The 22,901-nt window shown below is 43.5% G+C and overlaps 1 protein-coding gene across 3 annotated transcripts in view; it reads right to left on the bottom strand.

Annotated features, from left to right (window-relative positions):
• Nucleotides 1–22,901, bottom strand: part of LOC105013423 (myosin-10) — a 69,146-nt gene that overhangs the window by 28,553 nt on the left and 17,692 nt on the right. For 2 of the 3 annotated variants that reach the window (XM_010874949.5, XM_034295006.1), the window contains exons 4-6: nt 5,658–5,685; nt 3,787–3,889; nt 2,921–2,953 (exon numbers count right to left, since the gene is read on the bottom strand). In XM_010874949.5, coding sequence (XP_010873251.4) covers nt 2,921–2,953; nt 3,787–3,889; nt 5,658–5,685 — 164 coding nt within the window. The remainder of the gene's footprint in view (nt 1–2,920; nt 2,954–3,786; nt 3,890–5,657; nt 5,686–22,901) is intronic. The other variant, XM_034295007.1, reaches the window with a different exon arrangement.

The raw sequence follows: 22,901 nt of genomic DNA, 5'->3' as shown, positions 1-22,901 counted from the left end.
AACAATTTGGCAAAAATTTTATTCATGGCAGACTATCAAGGTGGAAACCATTGCTCACTAAAAAGAACATAAACGCTCGCTTCAAGTTTGCCAAAAAACCTTCTGGATGATCTTTAAGAGTTCTGGAACAATATCCTATGAACAGATCGCCATTGAAAACGGGACATATTGGCAGAAATGGGCTCCGTCATGTCTGGTGAAAACAAAAACACTGCCTTGGGAAAGTCCACCCACTAATAGCATCGCCGTGGTGATACGGGGACGTTCTGGTGCATCAGGACCCGGCCACAACTGAGAATGTCAGCACATCCGTCCATCAGCTGAAGCGCAACTAGTTCATGCAGCAAGACCAATATATGAAACACACAAGCTAATTTACATCACAACGCCTGGGGGACCAGACATTTTAGGATGGCCGAGTTATAGTCAAGACCCGAAATCCCATTGACATGCTTTGACAGGACCAGAAATGTCCAGTTTGTGCTTCGAAAACCCCCACAAATGTCACTCAGGCAAAGTAGTTATATATGGAGGTTCGGGGCAGAATTTCTCCAAAGTGCTGTAAGAGACTAGTCAATAACTAGAGGAAGTATTTGGTTGGAGTATGTGCTGCAAATGGTGGAGCAGCTACTTGTCTAGTCTAAGAGGGCGATTCCGTTTTGCACACATATTATTGGGTATTGCATGAATGTCTTTAACTCTTTAAAAAATACATTTAATTTGAATCAAATTTTCACTTTGTTCACTCAGGATCTTTTCATGTAATGTTAGGTTTCGGTTCGCAATCTGACCGTTTAGTGTAAACATTTCTTTTAACATTTAGTACCTCAGGGTGATCTGATCTGTACACATCTTAAACGGACAGATCAGATCACATAACACCGCGACATTGACGTCCTCCTCCAACTAAGTACCCGAAGTTGAACCTATCTCCCTGATGGATGGAAGATAGGAAATGATGCTGTGTTTAAACGCTCAATATTTCTTCACCTCCTTTACTGCACGCCAAGTTGATACATCCCTAATTCAGATTAAATGTAATACTTTCACTGTAACGCCCCATTGAAAAGAAATGAAAAACACTACTGGCTTCTGTGGGTACGGGGCCCAATCCTGCCTCTTGGCCCCAGCTCACCATCTTCTCCCTCCCTTCACCCCTCGCTCCACATTCCTCTGGCCCATGCTCATACAGATCCTAATTGGACACAGAGGGAGTGTGGTGTAATGGGCCGGTGGACTGCAGAGGCCTGGTGAACCCAGGAACAGAGCGAGCCATGCAGGTACAGCCATACAGCCCATTTAATGGATGCCCACAATGCATTGCTAAAACAATTTGGTGGATATTGTCTCTGCACTTTCCCCACTGTGCTATAAATCCATGTTTAATTGTGCATTTTACAACCCCAAACAAATGTGCAAATATGGATTAAGGCGGACCTACGATAAGAAAAATAAATTAATATACACTCAGATATTCTGTCATAACATGATAAGAAAGTTAAGGCCAAGTGAAGACAAAATATGACAAACAGCCAAATATAAAAAATGTGGAATGTACTACAATCATAGAAACAATAAAAGTAAGGAGACGTAAAACTAGGTGAATTTCACTTTTGGTTTGAAGGAATGCTAGTTAGATGTCTATGTTGGAGAACAGTGGATCATAAATCCAGCTGAATGAAAAATGCTGCACAGTGTGTTAGTCCCATGTGAGCCTCCCATGTTACTGAAGCACAGAGACTTAATGCAGAGAGACTTAAATACAATCGAATCAAACAAGGTTAAAGCATTCCCACATCACTGACCAATCACCTGCTTATGGACCAGGAACAGGAAGGAACAGCTAAACAATAGGACAGGGAGTCCAGAGTTACTGTGTACAGCAACATGCATTAGTGTGGCAAAGGGCATTTACAGTCAATAAAAGGTTTGGAATTTGAATGTCAAATGTTTTCTGAAGGATCGTAATGAGAAGCTATTATGAATGAATGAGAATGGCTGGGATATTAGAGTTCTTTAGCAGGTTCAGCACAGAGTTTTATCTTTAATTCGGGACACGGAGTACTGCTGGTTTTTATATTAGCCACCTGCTACCTCTACACCAGTGATACCAGATTACTGTAATTAACTACCTGGTAGGACAGAAACCCTAAGAAAAAAACCTAGACCCCAGGTCTGGAGGTGAGGACCACTGGTTTTGAGGTGAGGACCACTGGGTTTGAGGTGAGGATCACTGGTTTTGAGGTGAGGACCACTGGTTTTGAGGTGAGGACCACTGGTTTTGTGGTGAGGACCACTGGGTTTGAGGTGAGGACCACTGGGTTTGAGGTGAGGACCACTGGTTTTGAGGTGAGGACCACTGGTTTTGAGGTGAGGACCACTGGTTTTGTGGTGAGGACCACTGGGTTTGAGGTGAGGACCACTGGGTTTGAGGTGAGGACCACTGGTTTTGAGGTGAGGACCACTGGTTTTGAGGTGAGGACCATTGGTTTTGAGGTGAGGACCACTGGTTTTAAGAGGCATGGTCAGATTTGGTTACACAGCTGTTTCACAGTTCTTTCAAAAACATCTCATTCCCATGAATTCAAAGTAGGAATAGCAAAGAAACAAACAGCAAATGCACATTAGGTTAGTTATTCTTCTAAGGACACAGAAAATAAAGAATCACTGGATTTTAACTTATTAAAACTTACTGTATGTTTTGACAGAGTGTAGCATTTCCTTAAAATAAAACTCAAACTGAAAAACTGAGCAAAATGACTCAGTCATAGTACACATAAATACACTTAGCCAGCACAAACAAACAGATCACAGACAGCAGAGGTTAGTTCATGGGAGAGCAGTACAGATTGATATCTGAGGGGCATGCAAAAACATTCAAACTGGGCACAACTGCTTTAGAAAGCGGGGAGACACTTGCCTGGAGCTTGTTGAAAGCTTTAGGAGATTCGGGCTGTTTGATCCAGGTAATAAACAAATGGAAGGGTTAGATCTGAAGTGCTTATGTCAAACACAAGCCATAAGCAGTAAACCAGTGGCTAAGTCTGCTAACATTTAGCTCAAACAGAATGGCCATGAGCACCACAACAGCAGTGACCATTCAGGTCAATAGATGTGCAACTAAACAGGAAACTGCCTACTGCATGTTGGCCATTATCAACAGGGGTTATTGTATTAGACCACATTTGTTCAACACATTGGAGGATGTGGGTGGTTGGTGTTCATTACAGACACATTGGAGGATGTGGGTGGTTGGGGTTCAGTACAGACATGTTGGAGGATGTGGGTGGTTGGGGTTCAGTACAGACATGTTGGAGGATGTGGGTGGTTGGGATTCAGTACAGACACGTTGGAGGATGTGGGTGGTTGGGGTTCAGTACAGACACATTGGAGGATGTGGGTGGTTGGGGTTCAGTACAGACACATTGGAGGATGTGGGTGGTTGGGGTTCAGTACAAACATGTTGGAGGACCAGGGTGGTTGGGGTTAAGTACAGGCGTTGGAGGATCAGGGTGGGGTTCAGTACAGACATGTTGGAGGATCTGGGTGGTGGGGCTTCAGTACAGACATGTTGGAGGATCTGGGTGGTGGGGCTTCAGTACAGACATGTTGGAGGACCAGGGTGGTTGGGGTTAAGTACAGGCGTTGGAGGATCAGGGTGGGGTTCAGTACAGTCACTTTGATGGATCAAGTTGGTTGGGGTTCAGTATGGACGAATGGGATTCGAAATGATTAACAGGTGATGCTGAATAAGAAAGCAGGGAAGTGGGAAATGGAAACACTCACGGGAATGTTGTGGTCTTTGCGTCCTTTATGTGACGAAGCGACATGGGCCAGGTACTGGATTACCTTTTTGGTGTTTTCTGTCTTGCCGGCGCCAGACTCACCTCTGTGGGTAAAGGAGAGAAAGATCGGACCAATACAAACTCACTTCTAAAAAGACCAAGAATATAGGACGGGGGGGGGTGGGCTGCTCTGACCTCTGACCTCCGCCCACGCAGGCCTCATGAAATCATTTACATTTCAGCTCGGCTTAATATTTCCAGCAAACAGCTGCATAACACTTTGTCTAGTGTTGTACATGTGTCTTCGGTTGCCAGACAGACCTTCTGGAAGGATTCCACAGATACTCAAGCAAAGTCCAAGTCACCTTAGAGGATACAGTGAAAACGTACCAGGCCAAACCAGCCCATCAAGACCATCATGTCAGATGGAATGGCTCTACTCGGCCCTGTAGACTAGAGAGATCTCAGAAGACGTTGTTTGTTTTCTCTGCTCTGTCTGTGTTTAACTGCAGGGTCCTGTGGCTGAGTGGGCAGGTCTCCAGGGTTTCTAGGCTCTGCTTTTGAAGCGGGCTCTAATAACAGCTCTGCAGTGGCCTCCGGAGCCCTGCCGAGACCCGACTCTCCCTCCAGAACCAGCACACAGCCACATACCCGCGGCTTTAACATAGCCAGCCATTAGCTCTCCACACAGTATGCTGGCTTAAGGATTTATGGCCAGAGTGCAACTCAATGCGAGTTTTGTACAGGCTGTGCAACATTGGGCATAATAATGTGACCGGGCTGCTAATTTAATGCTCTGATTATTTTCACACTGTGAGAAAAGTGAGATCATTTACAGTACCAGTCAAAGGTTTGGACACATACCAATTCAAGTGAACGGGTAGACTGGTACTGTATGTTGAAAATATCACATTTCAACAGGACAGATATTGTTTTTGTAATTCCAGTATTAGTCAAAGACAGCCAGGTCATCCATATCTAATATTGTGGGATCATTTTACTTTCACATTCCTAGGATGAGAGAGTCCTCCGTATTGCCTCCCAGTTGACTACCTCCTGTACTTTCACTAAATAACTTATCATATGGACTGGTATGTATTCCAACTCAGTGTCTGGTCTGACAACTTCATAAGATGCTGTAAGATCAGTGTTCATGCAATTGAAAAATTTACAAAAATACAAATAAAGAATTGGCATACAGGTATCAAGAACTCCACAGGTAGCACCATGGCCAACAGTTGGTTTAGTTTAGTTTTCTTTGAAGACTCTTACATCTATTGCTGTATATGCAATGGCCACTAAACGAAAACCTAGCTTCAGAGGGGCAGCTGGTTTTTGGAGATGAATACTCTCTCATACTTTGTGCTGTACACCAAACCACACTCATGCCTTAAAGGACAACTTCCAAAATTACATCATAAAGCTTTTTAAATCGGTCCATGACTGAAAACCAGCAGGATGGCAAGACCACGCAAATTACCTCAGTACACTAACACATCATTCTGACTAACTAACAGATGCTAATGCTGACGTCTCTCCCACAGTCAGCAGACAGTTGACTTTTTCTGCCTTCTTCCCCTGAGTCAGAGAGCAGGACTTGGCAGGCTGATGTATGCCTTACTGAGAACACTGATGAGGTATTATTTCAGGAGCAGGAACAGCTATTATATGTGAGCACATTAGCGATCGTAATGCGGGGTCAGGTGAAGGTCTGTGCTGACAATACTGCCTTGATCTATACACACACTTACTATGAAATGTGTTTGATACGTGAAATTAGCTCAGCAACATTTCACCCATCTGAAAAGCATCCATTATTATTATATAAAATGCCGGCGTGAGAAGGAGTGAACCCAGGAGTAGAATACTCACGTGCAAAGGATTGATTGGTCCTCACGATCTGTGGGGAGGAAGAAAAAAAAAACTAGCGTTAGCATCAGCGCTAACAAGTTCTGCTAATATTTATGAGACGTTGTGACAAGGAAGCACGACGCCCCCCCATACCCCCCCCACTCCATGCAGGTGTCACATGACCAGCAATGACAGCGGGGAACATGCTCCGACACAGCGGGCACTGTGACACCAGGGCAGGCTAACCCCTCTACCTCTTCACACTGAGGAGTGTAGCTAACCTTACAGGCTATTCAGAAGGTCGCCAAGCCCAGAGGTGTCTCAATCACGCACTCCTTTCATCCGCTAAAGTATTACGTTTTATGTAAGCAGACTGGACATGCATTGTTGACCTCTGTGGGCAGCCATGCAGACACAGGGCTCTGAGTTGTTGCTGTGTGATTTTATCAGACAACGCCCCAATTTTCTTCCATTCATGTCAGTTGATAAAACAAGAAATTCACGGCCAGATCACACTCGCAACTTGAACATCCAGTCAGTGTGCCCGACAATTTGTATGCTTTTGCTAGAGGAACGATAAGATCCACAGCTTATACCAAGGGCCACTAAAATGAAGTCAAAGTTCAAATAGGAACTGTGATATAACACTGCTCTGCCAGAGAACTATGGGCTACAGCTGCTGCCACCATTAATCTCCCACTCGTCTGTCACTACAAGCCCCCCTCAGACCACTCATGAGTCAGCATATTCATCACTCCCTCTAACAAGGAACGTCTCTGTGGACCAGACACACAGTAACACAACTCGCCTTTTCTCCAAACTGACCCTGACAGACCTCCTGAGTCTGTGTTGTAGAGGCCTGCCAGTTTATCTCAGTGATTATCCCACTAAATAAGATTAAATGGAACAATCGGACAAATTACCCGTCTGAGACGATGAGGCGGACCCGGAGCTCAGCCCTTGAATGTATAAGAATGAGATCGCACAGTTGTTTTGGGTATAGCCGTCATAGCTGATATGACACATAGACAGTTACACTAAACGGCAAAGCATCTGCTGGAGGTGTGGCTGCTGACCCCTGGGAACACGGTCTCTAGTCTGAAGGAGTTTTTTTTAACATTTTCTAAATGCAGTAGGTCACTGAGGCACCTCTGTGCTTGGATAACCTTTTCTCCTAAAATGCAAACAGCATTCTGATTCCTACATTCCAGTGAAAAAACAGAGTTGTTTCATTTCCTGCGATTCCAAACTATGACTATTGAGGAATGAAGCCCCACTCATACCACTACCTCCTACAGGACCTGGATTTAAATGCTACTTGAAATAAATTTTGATAACCTTATTTCTAAAGGAACAATAGTTGGATATTGGAATCTATGAGAATACTATTATCTGGTATGCATTTAAAATAATTACAAATACATATTGTTAGAAATCTGTAAAATATAGAATTTTCTATATCCTGTAAGCAGTTTATAAACAACGTGGTATGATAGTAGTCCATGATTTGGTTTAGTTTCCCTGGCACTGATTCCACATGTTAAAGTATTATTTTAATTTTTTTAATTTACAATTTCAATTATCTTCAACATTTAAATATTTACAATAGCTTGTGAACTCAACAAAAGTAACTTATAGATGATTTGAAGATCTGTGACAAAATCTAATATCAGTCCAGTGACTTTAATAAGTGTCCCACAAACGCTAAAATAAAAGCAAGTGGACAGGCGTCACGGAAACTAAACCCACAAATTCATTACTATCATATTTTTTCCATAGCTTGCTTACTTCCACTGCAGAGGATGCTGAAACAGAGGTCCTCAGTAGTAACTTCCTGTTCCAAAATGTCATAGGATCAGTAGTTTCTGGTAGACATGAGGCGATGGGGTAATCCTCAATTTTTTTGTTTGTACATAAAGCCGTGCTTGGTTGTTCCATGAATCCAAACAGTGTGTTCAAACAACTTTAATTTGCTAGTATTGAGGGGGGATCCTGTGCTGTGCCTTCATAAACGGCCGCTTTTTCAGTGGCACCAGGCCAATTTAAGGATTGGATCCAAAATCTGGGGTTGGCTTCATCTGCTCCAAACAGTCAGGTCCTTTTTTCAGGTTTTTGACATTGTACCCAGTAAAGCAAGTTGTGAAATGTTTAGTCGGTCCTCTGATGTACAGACATATGAAGCAGGCTGTGTGGTAAACAAGTTTCCTTAATGACATTTTATACCTAGGTTGTATCTCAACAATATGAATTGGCATCCTCTCCTTGTCTATTCACTGTCCTTGCATGCACAGCTCTATAAATATAAGAGTGGTAACATTTTACCATCCCACCCCTCGTGGTTTACCAAAAAAACATGGAGTGATCACCCCTTCAAAGTAAAAAAAAAAACTTTGCGACGGTTTTGCACACAGATTAAGCCTAGTCATGGACTAAAAAATCTAGCTCAATGGAGATCTTTTTGGGGTCTTCAGGGATGGTTCCCCATACGTATATGATGCAGGTTAAAGTGATAATCATGTTATTTGTCTTTTACATTGATATACATCCTGACTATACAATCAGTATCTGTTTCCATTAGAGCACATCCGCTCCAATGTCTGGTAACCCAGCAGCTTGTCCGAAGGCCCTCCACCTACACACCCTGGGGAAACATTTAAAGCCAGGAGGAGTGAGGTGCAACACATGATCTGTGTCCATAGATCATGAACAGCTAACTAATACAAATGCCTTTTTTTTCCAAGAGAATGGCTTTTCACTGTCCTCACTGTGACTCGGCCACACCCCTGTCCTCACTGTGACCCGGCCACACCCCTGCCCTCACTGTGACTCGGCCACACCCCTGTCCTCACTGTGATTCGGCCACACCCCTGTCCTCACTGTGACCCGGCCACACCCCTGCCCTCACTGTGACTCGGCCACACCCCTGTCCTCACTGTGACTCACCCACACCCCTGTCCTCACTGTGACTCGGCCACACCCCTGTCCTCACTGTGACTCGGCCACACCCCTGCCCTCACTGTGACTCAGCCACAAAGTCCCCTGGTGGCCCTGGGTATCAGTATGAGGTGGCCTGGAGGTCTGGGCCATGACACACTAAAAGGTCACCATAGGTCTCTGTTGACACTGGTTACCTTGCCCCATGATCTTCTAAATACCAGACCACTGGGCACACAGTGCAGCTGCCCCTGCTGGACCAGTCATCACGGGTACATTGCCCACGGGTCTAAAGCCCATGTTCAATCAAAAGATAAAGAGCTTACATGGTTTTATTATTAAACACAAATCCCTGGTGGTGACCCCAAGCCGGAGAGATCTGAACTAGTCACTGGAACAAATGATACCCTACAGTTGCTCATCTTCAAAGTCAAATAATGATGGATTGGTTAATAGTTAATGTGGGTCACCTTTCCCCAGGGGACACACTACAGGAATGTTTAGGCGGTGCAGTTAAGGTACATTGCAGCCTATGCAGAGATCTCATTCATTTGTAAATGTTATTTTGTTTAAAATGTTTTATTTAAAACAATGAAAAAGTTTTTCACGACTTGTTTCTGGAGCTAAACTCGTTAAGTTTGTTTGAACTATTGGACTGATGGATCAATAGTCTAGAGGACCTGGGAGGCTCTACACCAGCGTTTAATCCTGAGAGCAGGTTTTGGTCTGAGAGGCAGCAGTGTACCTGGTATGTATACTGCCAGTACTGCCAGTGTATACTGGCCTTTCACCTTCAGTCAGTCGATGGTTCAACCCATTTACATAGGGGGAGGAGGGAGGTGCCCACTGAAGAGAAGCTCCAGGCCTATCTATTCTACTGACTGTACTTTCTCCACTACTGCCTTCCTGAATTTCAAAATGAAGTTTCTACCACAAACGCACATTGTAACGACGTCACACATGAGACAATCCGTCTTGGAGCCTTTCAGAGTCTCCTGATAATGAAAACGACCATACAGAATACATGTGTTTTTACAGGTATGACCCTGTGCTGCTGCAGTGTAAACAGCTGCATGACACAAATGTCTGTGAGACACTGCCCATGCCCATAGCATGCAGAGATCCTGTCAACTTTTTTCTCCACTGTTAATTTCTTTCATAACTGACTATTGTTCTATTACCGACAGCCTTTCCACGACCTTAAGCAAACCCAAAAAACATTGCCCACCAAAGAGCAGGGATGATGGATTGTTGCCAAGGAGGTTCTGGGACTGTGCCACAGGCTCAAGAGCACAAAAGGTCAAAGTCTGAATACTCTTCCTCTCTGTGGTCTGTTCTCACTGACGGTTTGTCCGGAATAATAATGTACCTCAGCCACTTATCTCGTCCTTGATATAAAAATGGAGTGCGGATCTCTGTCTCTCCTTGAAGGAGGCCAGGGCAGAGTGCTGTGTGCTTCGGCATGGAGCCGGGCCTGAGGGGTGAGTGACATCAGGGCCATCACTCACGTGGACGCGGCAGCAGAGCAGAGGAGCGGCGCTGTGAAAGTCCACCGGCACACAAACATGTCGGACGGACGGAGTGAGGGAGGGAGGGAGACAGACACACACACACAGATGAACACACCGTCTCCACTACACCTTCACCTCCAGAGCTGTCTGAAGTGTCCACACCGGCTTATCTGGAAAGCAGATGTACACACAAAGTCTGACAAGGGATCCTTCAGTGTTTATTCACATCGCACCTGTGGGAGGTCTTACAGGCAACTCAAGCACGGCGCTCTTTGACCGTGCACACTATCGCCGTGTTCAGCCATAAAAGGCGACCGCATTCAAGCAAAGGTCCTGTCACCCACGGTCAAATTTGGTGGTGGATTATTGATGCTGTTTTGCTACTGGTGGTCCGGAGGCTCGTGAGATCGATGGCGTAATGAATTCCAGTAAGTTCCGGGAGATTTTAGGCCAAAACCTGTTTGCCTCTGCCAGGAGATGGAGACTTGACTGTGGATGGACATTTCAACAAGAGAGTGATCTCAAACATCAAAATCAATGGGTGCATGTCCAGGAAATCAAGGTTGTCCCGTTGCCATCTTAGTCTCCGGACTTGATTCCAACTGAAAACCTGTGGTCTGAATTGAAAAGGGCACTCAACATTGTAAACCAGAGACAATTAAGGATATTGAGATGCTGGAAGATTAGTAGTCCTAGATCCCTCCAAAAGTGTGTGCCAACCTTGTCAGACTCTACAAGAGGAAGAGGCGCAGTTCCATGTGTTCTTAAAGGAAAATGTAAAAGGGGCACGAAAAGAAGCTTTACCGACAGTTTTTAATTTTTTAAAAACACCTTTTAATGGTTTATCAAAAAAACATTTGAAGAACCTATCATGTCAAAAATCAACCCCAAAAAGTTTTTTTGGGGCCGATTTTAACATTCAACCCCAAAAACAATAAGCAAGGAGTACATTAGGGATTCCTCCAGATATAGCGTAGTCCTCGTTTTCTTTGTCTCTAATATTCTTTCTGTTTCTCCACCTCTTAAACCAACACCTGTCTCACTCTTCCCTGATACAGGGTCACAACTTTTATCTGTCTCATCTTTTTTTAATCATTTTTCCTTCAGCCAGAGAAATAAAGGATATTGCTTCAATTTCAATCTCCGAGGGGCTTTTATCATAATTCTTTTCACAGTCAGAAACTTGAGGATTAATCTAAGACAGAGCACAGACACCTAATTAACTGAACTCATTCTGTGATATTAAAGTCCTGATTCTCTATGGCTCATATGAAGGTTTAGGGAAATGACTGAAACGATAGCTAGCAAAGCAAAAAATGACCTCAAACTAAAAGTTTAACTAAACCAATGCTACCCAGACAACAGTATAGTTTACTTAACTAGTTACGTAACTGCTTCCAATCTATTATGAGAAAATTATCATAAGTACAGTACAGTAAATCATAAATGTCAACTACAATTTGCAAAAACATATTCACCTTGGGGTATGTTTACAGAATGTGTTCTTGACAAAAAATTTGGAACTACTGAAAATATTATAAAGATTGGAATTTTGTTCAACCTCCATCCAGCTACTGCAAAATGTAATTAAACAAGTAACTGCATGTAATTTAATAACTCCAGACTCATCTCAGAATGCACAGAAACCATTATGTTAATGTGGAAATCTTTTTTACATTGAACTGAAACACTGTATTTACCATAAACCTATTAATTGAGTATGGATTATCATATGTTATTCTTATATAATAATTATATCGCATTAACTTGTCCAAAACGCCTACCAGGAGAAATGAGTCAACCCACTCTGTCTACCCATCTTCTCACAACCTGATCACAACATTCAGCCATCCCAACTGTTTAGCCAATAGGCTCTGTGCATAAGCGCATGGACGAACTTCCGCTGTAGCCAGATGTTGGCATATCATTTTCCGGTTTACATAAGGTGATCACCCGCGTCACCCAAAATTTCAGTTTTTAGTAGATGTCTCCAAGACCTGCCTAAAATAAGCATTAGTGATGTCCATTGAATTGTTGATGCCTGGTCCCCTGCTCCAACAAGCAAGCGGAACAAGGGATTCAAACTCTCCGTATCGAGTTATCTGCACAACTACGAGGGTAAGTAGTTTACTGTGGTGTGCCGGCTGGCTATCGGCTAAGCTAGTTACCGATAAGTTCCTTTTTAGTGTAGTATTAGGCAGGACAATAGAACGCATAAAAATTCACCCTAGCCTCAAAAACGGCAAAAGACCGCTGGCTGAGCTGGAACGCTAGCGCGTCCCCATAGCAAGTGAATTGAAACAAACCTTCGTTCAGCCTCTTCTAACCTGAATGAAGCTTAAAATTCCATAGCCTCAAAAAACCACCAAAACAGGTCTCCTCTTTTATTTTACTACTGTAACCTCATTTCACAACGAAACTGAAAAATAACAACTGGCATAGGAAGTAAACATCTGGTCCTATATGGTATTAATTGCGCTTAAACCTGCGTTACGTGGAAGTATATAAAAAATAGCCTTTTCTGACTATTTCTAGTCTAGCGTTTGAAGTCATTGAATTGCGCAAGCCATATTTTATTAAAAAGAGGACATTCTCCTTGAAACTTAAATGAGTCACGTACATTATATTTCTTTTTTTCCCGTACAACAGCATCACTCATCTTGTTGTGAGTTTAGGTGTTTACTAATGCGGATGAGTATTAGTAAGTAAACCGGAAACTGCAATACCGACTTCTAGACAAAAGCGGAAGTTTGTCACTACGCTGGTGCACAGAGTCTATACCCTCTCTGTAACTGGGAAATCCAACCATCAACTTCCTAGATGACCAGAGGTCCAGTCAGAAAAACACACCCATGCAGGTTTAGTGCAAAATGTTCTGGGCCTTTTCTGGCCTGGCCCTATGCTCCCCACTGGTTCTTATTCTGCCTTTCCTCTTCCAGTGTCCTTTTCTCTTTCTCTTTTTTTCCAGATTTGAAATTATTACAGAAAAATGCTTCTTTCGTGCCATCAACTTAGAAGCTACCATTAACCTAGACTCAGTGAAATCACATACTGTACATTCATCGGGCTGCGAGAGAAGTCTTAGAGCACTACTGAAAACAATGACTTTACAAAAAAATAGCACAGCAACAAAACACCATCAGCACCATCAAAAAACAGGTAGTCCGCCAACATGAATGAATCTCAGTGTAACCAGTGGTGAAGCCCACGTAGTCCCACTAACACAACAGGTAATAATGTATGAGTGATTGGGCACACACAAAAATGTCTTTGGCATTGTCTGTTTTTCCGCACAGCATGAACATCCATGGAGGATGTGGGAGGAGCTGGCACTCATCCCCGGGCAGGGCGCATTCACTCAAACAGTCGGTCTGCACAGACAAACACCCCAGTCTCTCTCCCCGGGCAGGGCGCATTCACTCAAACAGTCGGTCTGCACAGACAAACACCCCAGTCTCTCTCCCCGGGCAGGGCGCATTCACTCAAACAGTCGGTCTGCACAGACAAACACCCCAGTCTCTCTCCCTGGGCTGGGCGGCAGCAGACAGTCTGGTTTTTGCACAGCGGGGATCTTTTTTTGCCACAATAATTTATCCCCCAGATGGATTAGTGCACTCATTCCACACATTCCAGACCACTTCCCACCAGCCACCCTCTTTCACCCCTTCAATCTGTCCCTCCTCCCTCAACCAGCCCCTTGTTCGCTCAGCTTCCCCTTCGAGTCCCCAGAACCCTGTGGGAGCCTCCTTCATCCTGTAACTGTAGCGGTGCCATGAAGCCCATGCGTTGGTTGTGACCCCCTCCATTCCCCTAATGTACCACACATCTCTCCAACTCAAACAAGGCTCAGAGAACATAATGGTTTCATTCTGATCTTATGGGGTCTGTAGTAAGTGAAATATTATCACAGGCTGGAGAAGGCATGATGAATGCTGGAATGAACTCTTCCAACTTTACAGGACCCCCCCCCCCAAAAAAAAAAAAAAAATACACGGCCTCACCATTACTTTCAAGTAACATTCGACATTCTTTTTCCACATTCCTCATCCAACTCTCAAAGTAAGCTTAGCAAAAGAAGCTATAAAACCCGAACAAATGCAGTGCAAATTCTGGTGCCATGGTAACCACTTTCCACAAATCAGAAATCCTGAGCATTGGGCTGCGTTCCTCATAAACTCTGGAAGTTTGTCGAACTACCAAAGGATTATCACCCTTCACACACACACATACATGTTGCTTTTTCTATCCTTGTGGGGACCGAACAATAACCCATAAATCCATATTCCCTAGTTTTAAATCTAACGCGTAACTCTAAACCAAACCTAACCAAACCAATTGTACATTTTATCCTATATCGCTAAAGCCTAACTCTAAACCGAAACTGTAATGCCTAAACCTAATAGTAGCTCTAACACTATACACAATAGTTTTTCCTGCAAATTGATCAAATTTTCCCAAGTGAATTACTCAGGTTTTTACCATCTTTGTTACATTACCAACTGACCTGGATCACCTACAAACACATTACAGTAGAGCAGAGGCATGGAGAATCAATGAGGACAGCTTATTAAGGCAGTCATCGAAAAGTTATAGCCTCATAAGAACAGTAGTGACAAAGAGCTCTAGCCTTATTAGAACAGTGGTGATAGAAAGAGCTCTAACCTCATTAGAACAGCCCTAATAGAAAAGAGCTCTAGCGTTATTAGAACAGTGGTGATAGAAAGAGCTCTAACCTCATTAGAACAGCCCTAATAGAAAAGAGCTCTAGCGTTATTAGAACAGTGGTGATAGAAAGAGCTCTAACCTCATTAGAACAGCACTAATAGAAAAGAGCTCTAGCGTTATTAGAACAGTGGTGATAGAAAGAGCTCTAACCTCATTAGAACAGCCCTAATAGAAAAGAGCTCTAGCGTTATTAGAACAGTGGTGATAGAAAGAGCTCTAACCTCATTAGAACAGCACTAATAGAAAAGAGCTCTAGCGTTATTAGAACAGTGGTGATAGAAAGAGCTCTAACCTCATTAGAACAGCCCTAATAGAAAAGAGCTCTAGCGTTATTAGAACAGTGGTGATAGAAAGAGCTCTAACCTCATTAGAACAGCACTAATAGAAAAGAGCTCTAACCTCATTAGAACAGTATTGAAAAGAGCTCTACCCTCATTAGAACAATGATAGAAAGAGCTCTAGCTGGATAATCCATTAGAGCAGTAGTGGGGAAGGACTCCAGGGGTACTTAAAGCCAAACGAACAAAAGTCTGTGTGTGTTTGTGTGGTCCCTTTATGTCTGGGGTTTCTCACTGCTGTGTTGTCAATGCAGCTACCGAGGGAGCACAATAGCCCAACACACACACATGTGCACACACACGCGCACACGCACACACACATGCTGCAATCCTGAATGGGGGAACCGGTAAACACACAATGAGATCTGGCCAGACGTCTATGCGTACCTGCTCTGTGTAACCGTCACCTCTGGGCTTCAGATAACACCCTCACACACAATCACTGTGGAGCGCTGCTGCTTGAGAACATAGGCCTGAGTGGGAGGCCAGACCCCGCTTCCCTGAAGCAGCCACAACACAAGAGGAGCCCTAATCATTACAGCAGTGTTCTGGTCAGATGAGCTGTTCCTAAGGCGGAATGATGCTGGGACCAATTCGGCATGGTTAGGTCCAGTTGGACACAAGCCTGATAACCGGGTCGGATCAGAAGATGACCTGCCCGCTAGCAGTCCTCAGTGGGCTGCAGTCCGTGTGCAGTCATAAATGTTTCATTGGGTGAATGTGGGGCGGGGGGGGGTGGAATTCGGATGCCCGTGGTTCCCTTCACCAGCCACGCTGGGGCCATGAGGCATGGAACATTCCTGTGATGTCAGAGGGAGGCCACAGCTGCTGGGGGGGGAGTAGGTATACACCTCCCATGGAAACCAAATGATAGTCAAATAAAATAAATAGCTAGGAATTGTTTGAGAGGGTAGAGCACTGTTTACACAAAAATAGGATGTGATAGAGTGAGAGCAGAGCAGACAGTGAGGCAAGTCACACAATGGAACAGTGGTTTAAAGGTGGCGAATGACCCCTATCTAGTGGAAATGACAGAAAAACAAGAGAGAGAGAGACATGGAGAGAGACATTATGCCGCTCTCTCGTGACAAAAGGAAGTCATTGTCATTCCTCACACCTAGCACGGCTTCCTTGCACACCTGAGCCTGTTAAAAGGGAAGAACAGTCTCACGATGACCCCGTTCAAACGGCCTAGCTCCTCCAAACAAAAGCCAAAGTGGTCACACCTTGTCTCAGTCACGTCAGACATATCGCCTTGAATCCCAATCAAATTGAGGTTCAGGTTTACAGCAGGTGGCTCGGGGAGAGGAATCCACTGCTCTGCCACTTCACTATTCACTCTCTCACTCTTCTTTTATCTCCTGAACTAAAAAACAGGATCCGTTTGTGGCTTCACTTCAGATGGAGGTGTAGGCCTGGATTATGGTTCCCTGAAGAAGAGATCACAAAAACTAAACACCCATGCAAGGGACCCCCAGAAGAAATGTTGTTTTTGAAGATAGTGCTGCACACACCCACATGCACACACACACACAGACAAAACAACAGTAGGACAGAACAGGCAGGACAACAGATAGACTCAATGTTCCTGATGGTTCACTGAGCCCAGTGCCCCCTTGACAACCAAAAGCACCAAAATAGCAGGCGGCACAAACTCATGTTGTCAATGCTTAGAGTCTGGGGATTCACCCTGTTGCTGATCAACAGCCCTCGTCTGAAGCAATCATAAAGCCTGATAATGGTCTGAGTACCGTCTCTTTAGCTAACATTTCATCCCGTGCCTCTCCTTGTCATTGACAAAAACAAAATGCCTTTAGACAATCTGAACATGTACACTGAACAAAAATATAAAAACAATAAGTAACCATTTTGAAGATTGTTACAGATAACAGAAGAAAACTAGTCAATTTAAATGAATGAATCACCTCTAAAGTGCTGATTCAATCCAGGGCATTCAACTCATTTTCATGGTGCAGATTTTGGCAGCATTTGTTGGAATAAAAAAAAACTGATGGTTTGTTTTAATTAGAATTGTTTCATGATGAATTTGAGCCCATTCTACAAGACACAGCAAGTTAAAATAGATAATGCCAGGAAATGTTTTCTGTATTTTACAGAAAACAATTAAGAGACCACTGCAAATTGAATGCTTCTGTTCCTCATTCAAAACCTTCCTTTTCTACTTTTTTGGAAAGGAAAGAAAAAGGTGCAGTGGTCTCTTAATTTTTTCCCGGAGCTGTATATCCCTCTTACACAACAAATACACATACATCATACTTCACTGACTTCAACTTGGATGGCTGCTTGCAGTTTAAAAAGCAAACACTTCCAGAGGCCAGTCCAGCAGTGTACTTTCCTAGAGCCGTCACAACACCTCTTATCAGATAGCAATGACAAGCCATGGTTCACTAGTGATCTTAGGGGGCCCCACTGATAAAGAGGAAGCCCACAGGGCTCTCTGCTCTGCCAAAGAGAAGGACCTCCATAGCAAGTACAAGATAGGCCAAGAAAAAGCTTCCACAGTACAAGCCAGGCCAAGAAAAAGCTTCCACAGTACAAGATAGGCCAAGAAAAAGCTTCCACAGTACAAGATAGGCCAAGAAAAAGCTTCCACAGTACAAGGCAGGCCAAGGAAAAGCTTCCACAGTACAAGACAGGCCAAGGAAAAGCTTCCACAGTACAAGCCAGGCCAAGAAAAAGATTCCCCAGTACAAGGCAGGCCAAGAAAAAGATTCCACAGTACAAGACAGGCCAAGAAAAAGCTTCCACAGTACAAGACAGGCCAAGAAAAAGATTCCCCAGTACAAGGCAGGCCAAGAAAAAGCTTCCACAGTACAAGACAGGCCAGGAAAAAGCTTCCACAGTACAAGACAGGCCAAGAAAAAGCTTCCACAGTACAAGGCAGGCCAAGAAAAAGCTTCCACAGTACAAGACAGGCCAAGAAAAAGATTCCCCAGTACAAGACAGGCCAGGAAAAAGCTTCCACAGTACAAGATAGGCCAAGAAAAAGCTTCCACAGTACAAGATAGGCCAAGAAAAAGCTTCCACAGTACAAGACAGGCCAGGAAAAAGCTTCCACAGTACAAGATAGGCCAAGAAAAAGCTTCCACAGTACAAGACAGGCCAAGAAAAAGCTTCCACAGTACAAGGCAGGCCATGAAAAAGCTTCCACAGTACAAGATAGGCCAAGCACCAGTACAAAGTAACAGTTCACCACTCCTCCACGCAGAATAAACTAAACTAGTTCTACAGCAGATTTGTGTCATAAAGGCCCTTCAATCACCAGATTATAGAGTGAGTCCACACCTCCGCTAAAGCCATCTGGTTTGAGTCTGCGTCAGCCCGCTGCATGGGGTAAAACAGCAACGCATTCCTTTGTTTCAGCTGCTACCTGCACTCCATTGAAGTTCTACGGTGAAATGAGTCATGCAGGAAATATCAAGTCCAGCCCCTGCCACCCCAGTCACTCTCTGTTCCAAAGAATATCATCTAGCAGACTGGTCAATCACCACCAAAACGTCCTGCCACCTGAATAGATTATTTTCCTATGTCGTGGCCCTCAGCAATCAGCCATCTGTCCCATAAACACAACACCAAGCCAGCCAGCTAAACTAGAAAAGCTGCATGATACTGCACTAAGCTATGTTCATCTGCCTGCATCTAGACACACTGTACTACCAATTGCAAAGGTCTACATCCATATGTTAAGTGATCACCACCCGTTTAAATATAACTGTAAACACATTTTGTATTGATTTTGTATATTGTGTCACTATACGCTGTCTATCACCGACAGCACCATTCCACCAAGTAAAATTCCTGCCTGTGTGAAAAAGTATAAAGGTGATTTGGATTCTGCCTGTGAGGAGAGCAAAAAATGGTAGTTGATCTGTATTCCTCAAATTGCTGCTTCAGATATCCTAGGCAATACATCACAGTTTTCCATGAGGCAATGATATGGTCTAGTACTATCCATACATATACACTCACCTAAAGGATTATTAGGAACACCATACTAATTCTGTGTTTGACCCCCTTTCGCCTTCAGAACTGCCTTAATTCTATGTGGCATTGATTCAACAAGGTGCTGAAAGCATTCTTTAGAAATGTTGGCCCATATTGATAGGATAGCATCTTGCAGTTGATGGAGATTTGTGGGATGCACATCCAGGGCACGAAGCTCCCGTTCCACCACATCCCAAAGATGCTCTATTGGGTTGAGATCTGGTGACTGTGGGGGCCATTTCAGTACAGTGAACTCATTGTCATGTTCAAGAAACCAATTTGAAATGATTCGAGCTTTGTGACATGGTGCATTATCCTGCTGGAAGTAGCCATCACAGGATGGATACATGGTGTTCATAAAGGGATGGACATAGTCAAAAACAATGCTCAGGTAGGCCGTGGCATTTAAACCATGCCCAATTGGCACTAAGGGGCCTAAACATCCCCCACACCATCACACCACCACCACCAGCCTGCACAGTGGTAACAAGGCATGATGGATCCATATTCTCATTCTGTTTACGCCAAATTCTGACTCCACCATCTGAATGCCTCAACAGAAATCGAGACTCATCAGACTAGGCAACATTCTTCCAGTCTTCAACGGTCCAATTTTGGTGAGCTCGTGCAAATTGTAGCCTCTTTTTCCTATTTGTAGTGGAGATGAGTGGTACCTGGTGGGGTCTTCTGCTGTTGTAGCCCATCCGCCTCAAGGTTGTGCGTGTTGTGGCTTCACAAATGCTTTGCTGCATACCTCGGTTATAACGAGTGGTTATTTCAGTCAAAGTTGCTCTTCTATCAGCTTGAATCAGTCAGCCCATTCTCCTCTGACCTCTAGCATCAACAAGGCATTTTCGCCCACAGGACTGCCGCATACTGGATGTGTTTCCCTTTTCACACCATTCTATGTAAACCCTAGAAATGGTTCTGCGTGAAAATCCCAGTAACTGAGCAGATTGTGAAATACTCAGACCGGCCCATCTGGCACCAACAACCATGCCACGCTCAAAATTGCTTAAATAACCTTTCTTTCCCATTCTCACATAGATAATTGCATTAATGAGAAATTGAACAGGTGTTCCTAATAATCCTTTAGGTGAGTGTATACTATTTAGTCAATGTAATTGACCAGTATTATCTATACATATCTAAACTGCATTTAGTCAATGATATTGACCAGTATTATCTATTCATATCTAAACTGCATTTAGTCAATGATATTGACCAGTATTATCCATACATATCTAAACTGCATTTAGTCAATGATATTGACCAGTATTATCTATACATATCTAAACTGCATTTAGTCAATGATATTGACCAGTATTATCTATACATATCTAAACTGCATTTAGTCAATGATATTGACCAGTATTATCTATACATATCTAAACTGCATTTAGTCAATGATATTGACCAGTATTATCTATACATATCTAAACTGCATTTAGTCAATGATATTGACCAGTATTATCTATACATATCTAAAGTGCATTTAGTCAATGATATTGACCAGTATTATCTATACATATCTAAACTGCATTTAGTCAATGATATTGACCAGCATTATCTATACATATCTAAACTGCATTTAGTCAATGATATTGACCAGCATTATCTATACATATCTAAACTGCATTTAGTCAATGATATTGACCAGTATTATCTATACATATCTAAACTGCATTTAGTCAATGATACCTCCCCGTAATATTTGCACATATCTAAGTGGGGAGTGCTACATTATCTTGTGTTTCAAACACTTCTTACGTCCCTGATCATAACATATTACATTACTAAATGAAAATATTCCAAAAGGGTAATTCAGATACCCCTTGTTACCAGCGGACCAAAGCCAACAAAAACACGCGTTTGGTGTTATTTGGTCCTGGGAGTGCACCCACTTATCATGCATGTCACTTTCATCCGGTCCCAAGACAAACCCCAGGCTCAAATCGGATGGATCATATTTCCAGGCAGGCAGGCGCTGGTATCGCTACCTTACTCAGACAATCCAGACAGTTTTCTGCATTTCCCCTCTACAGATGTCCCACTAACGTCAGGGGGAGTGATGTGTTCAGACGTCTGATCTGCCTGGGCATATAACAACTATTATGTGGGTTCTGGTGCCAGAACTGTACGCACACACAAGCACACACATGGTTCTGTTTAATGGAACAGAAGATTAGCGTTACCAACAGGGGGCTTTTAGGGAGGGTAAAATTAGCCTGTTGTCGCCATTTGGGTGTAGATGGTTGGCCAGTGGCAGGAGAGGGAGAGAGAGCTAGGACATATGGGCAGAAACTATTTGGTAATATAATAAATTGCAGACGGGTGCCATTGATTGAGTAGTTTGGTCTATAGTGGCTCTTTAAAATGGCTGGGGAGAGTGTGTGTGTGTGTTTGTTTAGACATTCCTTAAACCTGGTCGCGAACATCTCCCATGTCACACTGCTAATCTCTGCAGCGTCACACGCCAGGCCACCAGAGATAATGGCACCGTGAGTGAGTAGGGAACACACTTGGGGGGTAAAAATACATGCGGTGATAGTGGTAAAGGAAATTAACCTGAATGAGTGAATATGTCTTTGACCAGGAGAGTCAGAGAGTGGGTGGTTGTGCATCCTAAGTGTGTGTGGTGGCCGGCTGCTCGCTGGGACATAACATACAGCAGCTCCAGGTAACCTCATCTCCCAGGATCAGACTGGAGCCAACCCAGCTATGTGTGACTAATGAAAACACTTTGACTGGTGATAGGAGTGCTCAACCTCCTCCATGTCTCCAGTGCCCTTCTGCATGCCCTGGACATGTGCCCAGATGGTTGTGTGGCCACCCAGGACACAGGAAAATAGATAATTTAGTTCTGCAGTGCATGAGAGGGGTTGAGCTTCCCTCTTCAATTTCAACAGACATATTAACTTTGACACCTAATAAAGACCAGGCATACACATAACAGCCAGCAAATGGTACTGGATGATTATATGCAAAAATGTAATAATCAGTATCGTCCGATTGCTTGTAATTGGGCCAATTCTTTGTTACGTGTCCTTTTGTTTTATTGTTACTGTTGCAGTTTTGTTGATGAAGTCCAGTTCCTAATTTACTATGTTAATTTCCAGGCATTGTATTATGTACAATTACAGAAGGAGAACGTGTAATAATTATGATATAATTACATATACATTCCAGTTCCAATTATTATTAGACTTATTTTGTTATCTTTTGTTATAAGATAACTTTTAAATGATTTAATTAGCTTACTTTATAAGATTAGATTTAATTTGTTTACTTTATACAATGGCACACAAAATGACAAAACACAGCTGTTGGTATCAGCATGGGACAATTGTGCTACACGAATATCGGCAATCAGTAACAACCAAGGATTTCCTTATTTTGGCATCCCAAATAAAGACCCCGCCTACCTCCTTTCCTATCACCATAGTGTATTTAATAAAAGGACACGCCCATGAGGAGAAAACCCTCCACGTCTTCGAGGGTTTGTATGGCCTCCATGAACCCGTCTGAAATCCCACTCTGCTCCGGCCCACATATGAAACCTTTCAGAACCAGTGAACCGAGGAGAACACAGCCATGGCCCTTGTTCATCGAGGTTGAATTCCTCCCTCATCTCTCATTCTCTCTCGCCAAAACCCTCACACACACACACACACACACACCCACCAAACGGGTTGGTGGGTGTTGGGGGGGCACAAGCGGGTGGACGTAGCAGTGTCCTGGAGGGACTCTCA

This window comes from Esox lucius, chromosome 11, assembly GCF_011004845.1.
Source record: "Esox lucius isolate fEsoLuc1 chromosome 11, fEsoLuc1.pri, whole genome shotgun sequence".
NCBI classification, from domain to species: Eukaryota; Metazoa; Chordata; class Actinopteri; order Esociformes; family Esocidae; genus Esox; species Esox lucius.
This window is presented reverse-complemented; position numbering and strand designations above follow the sequence as displayed.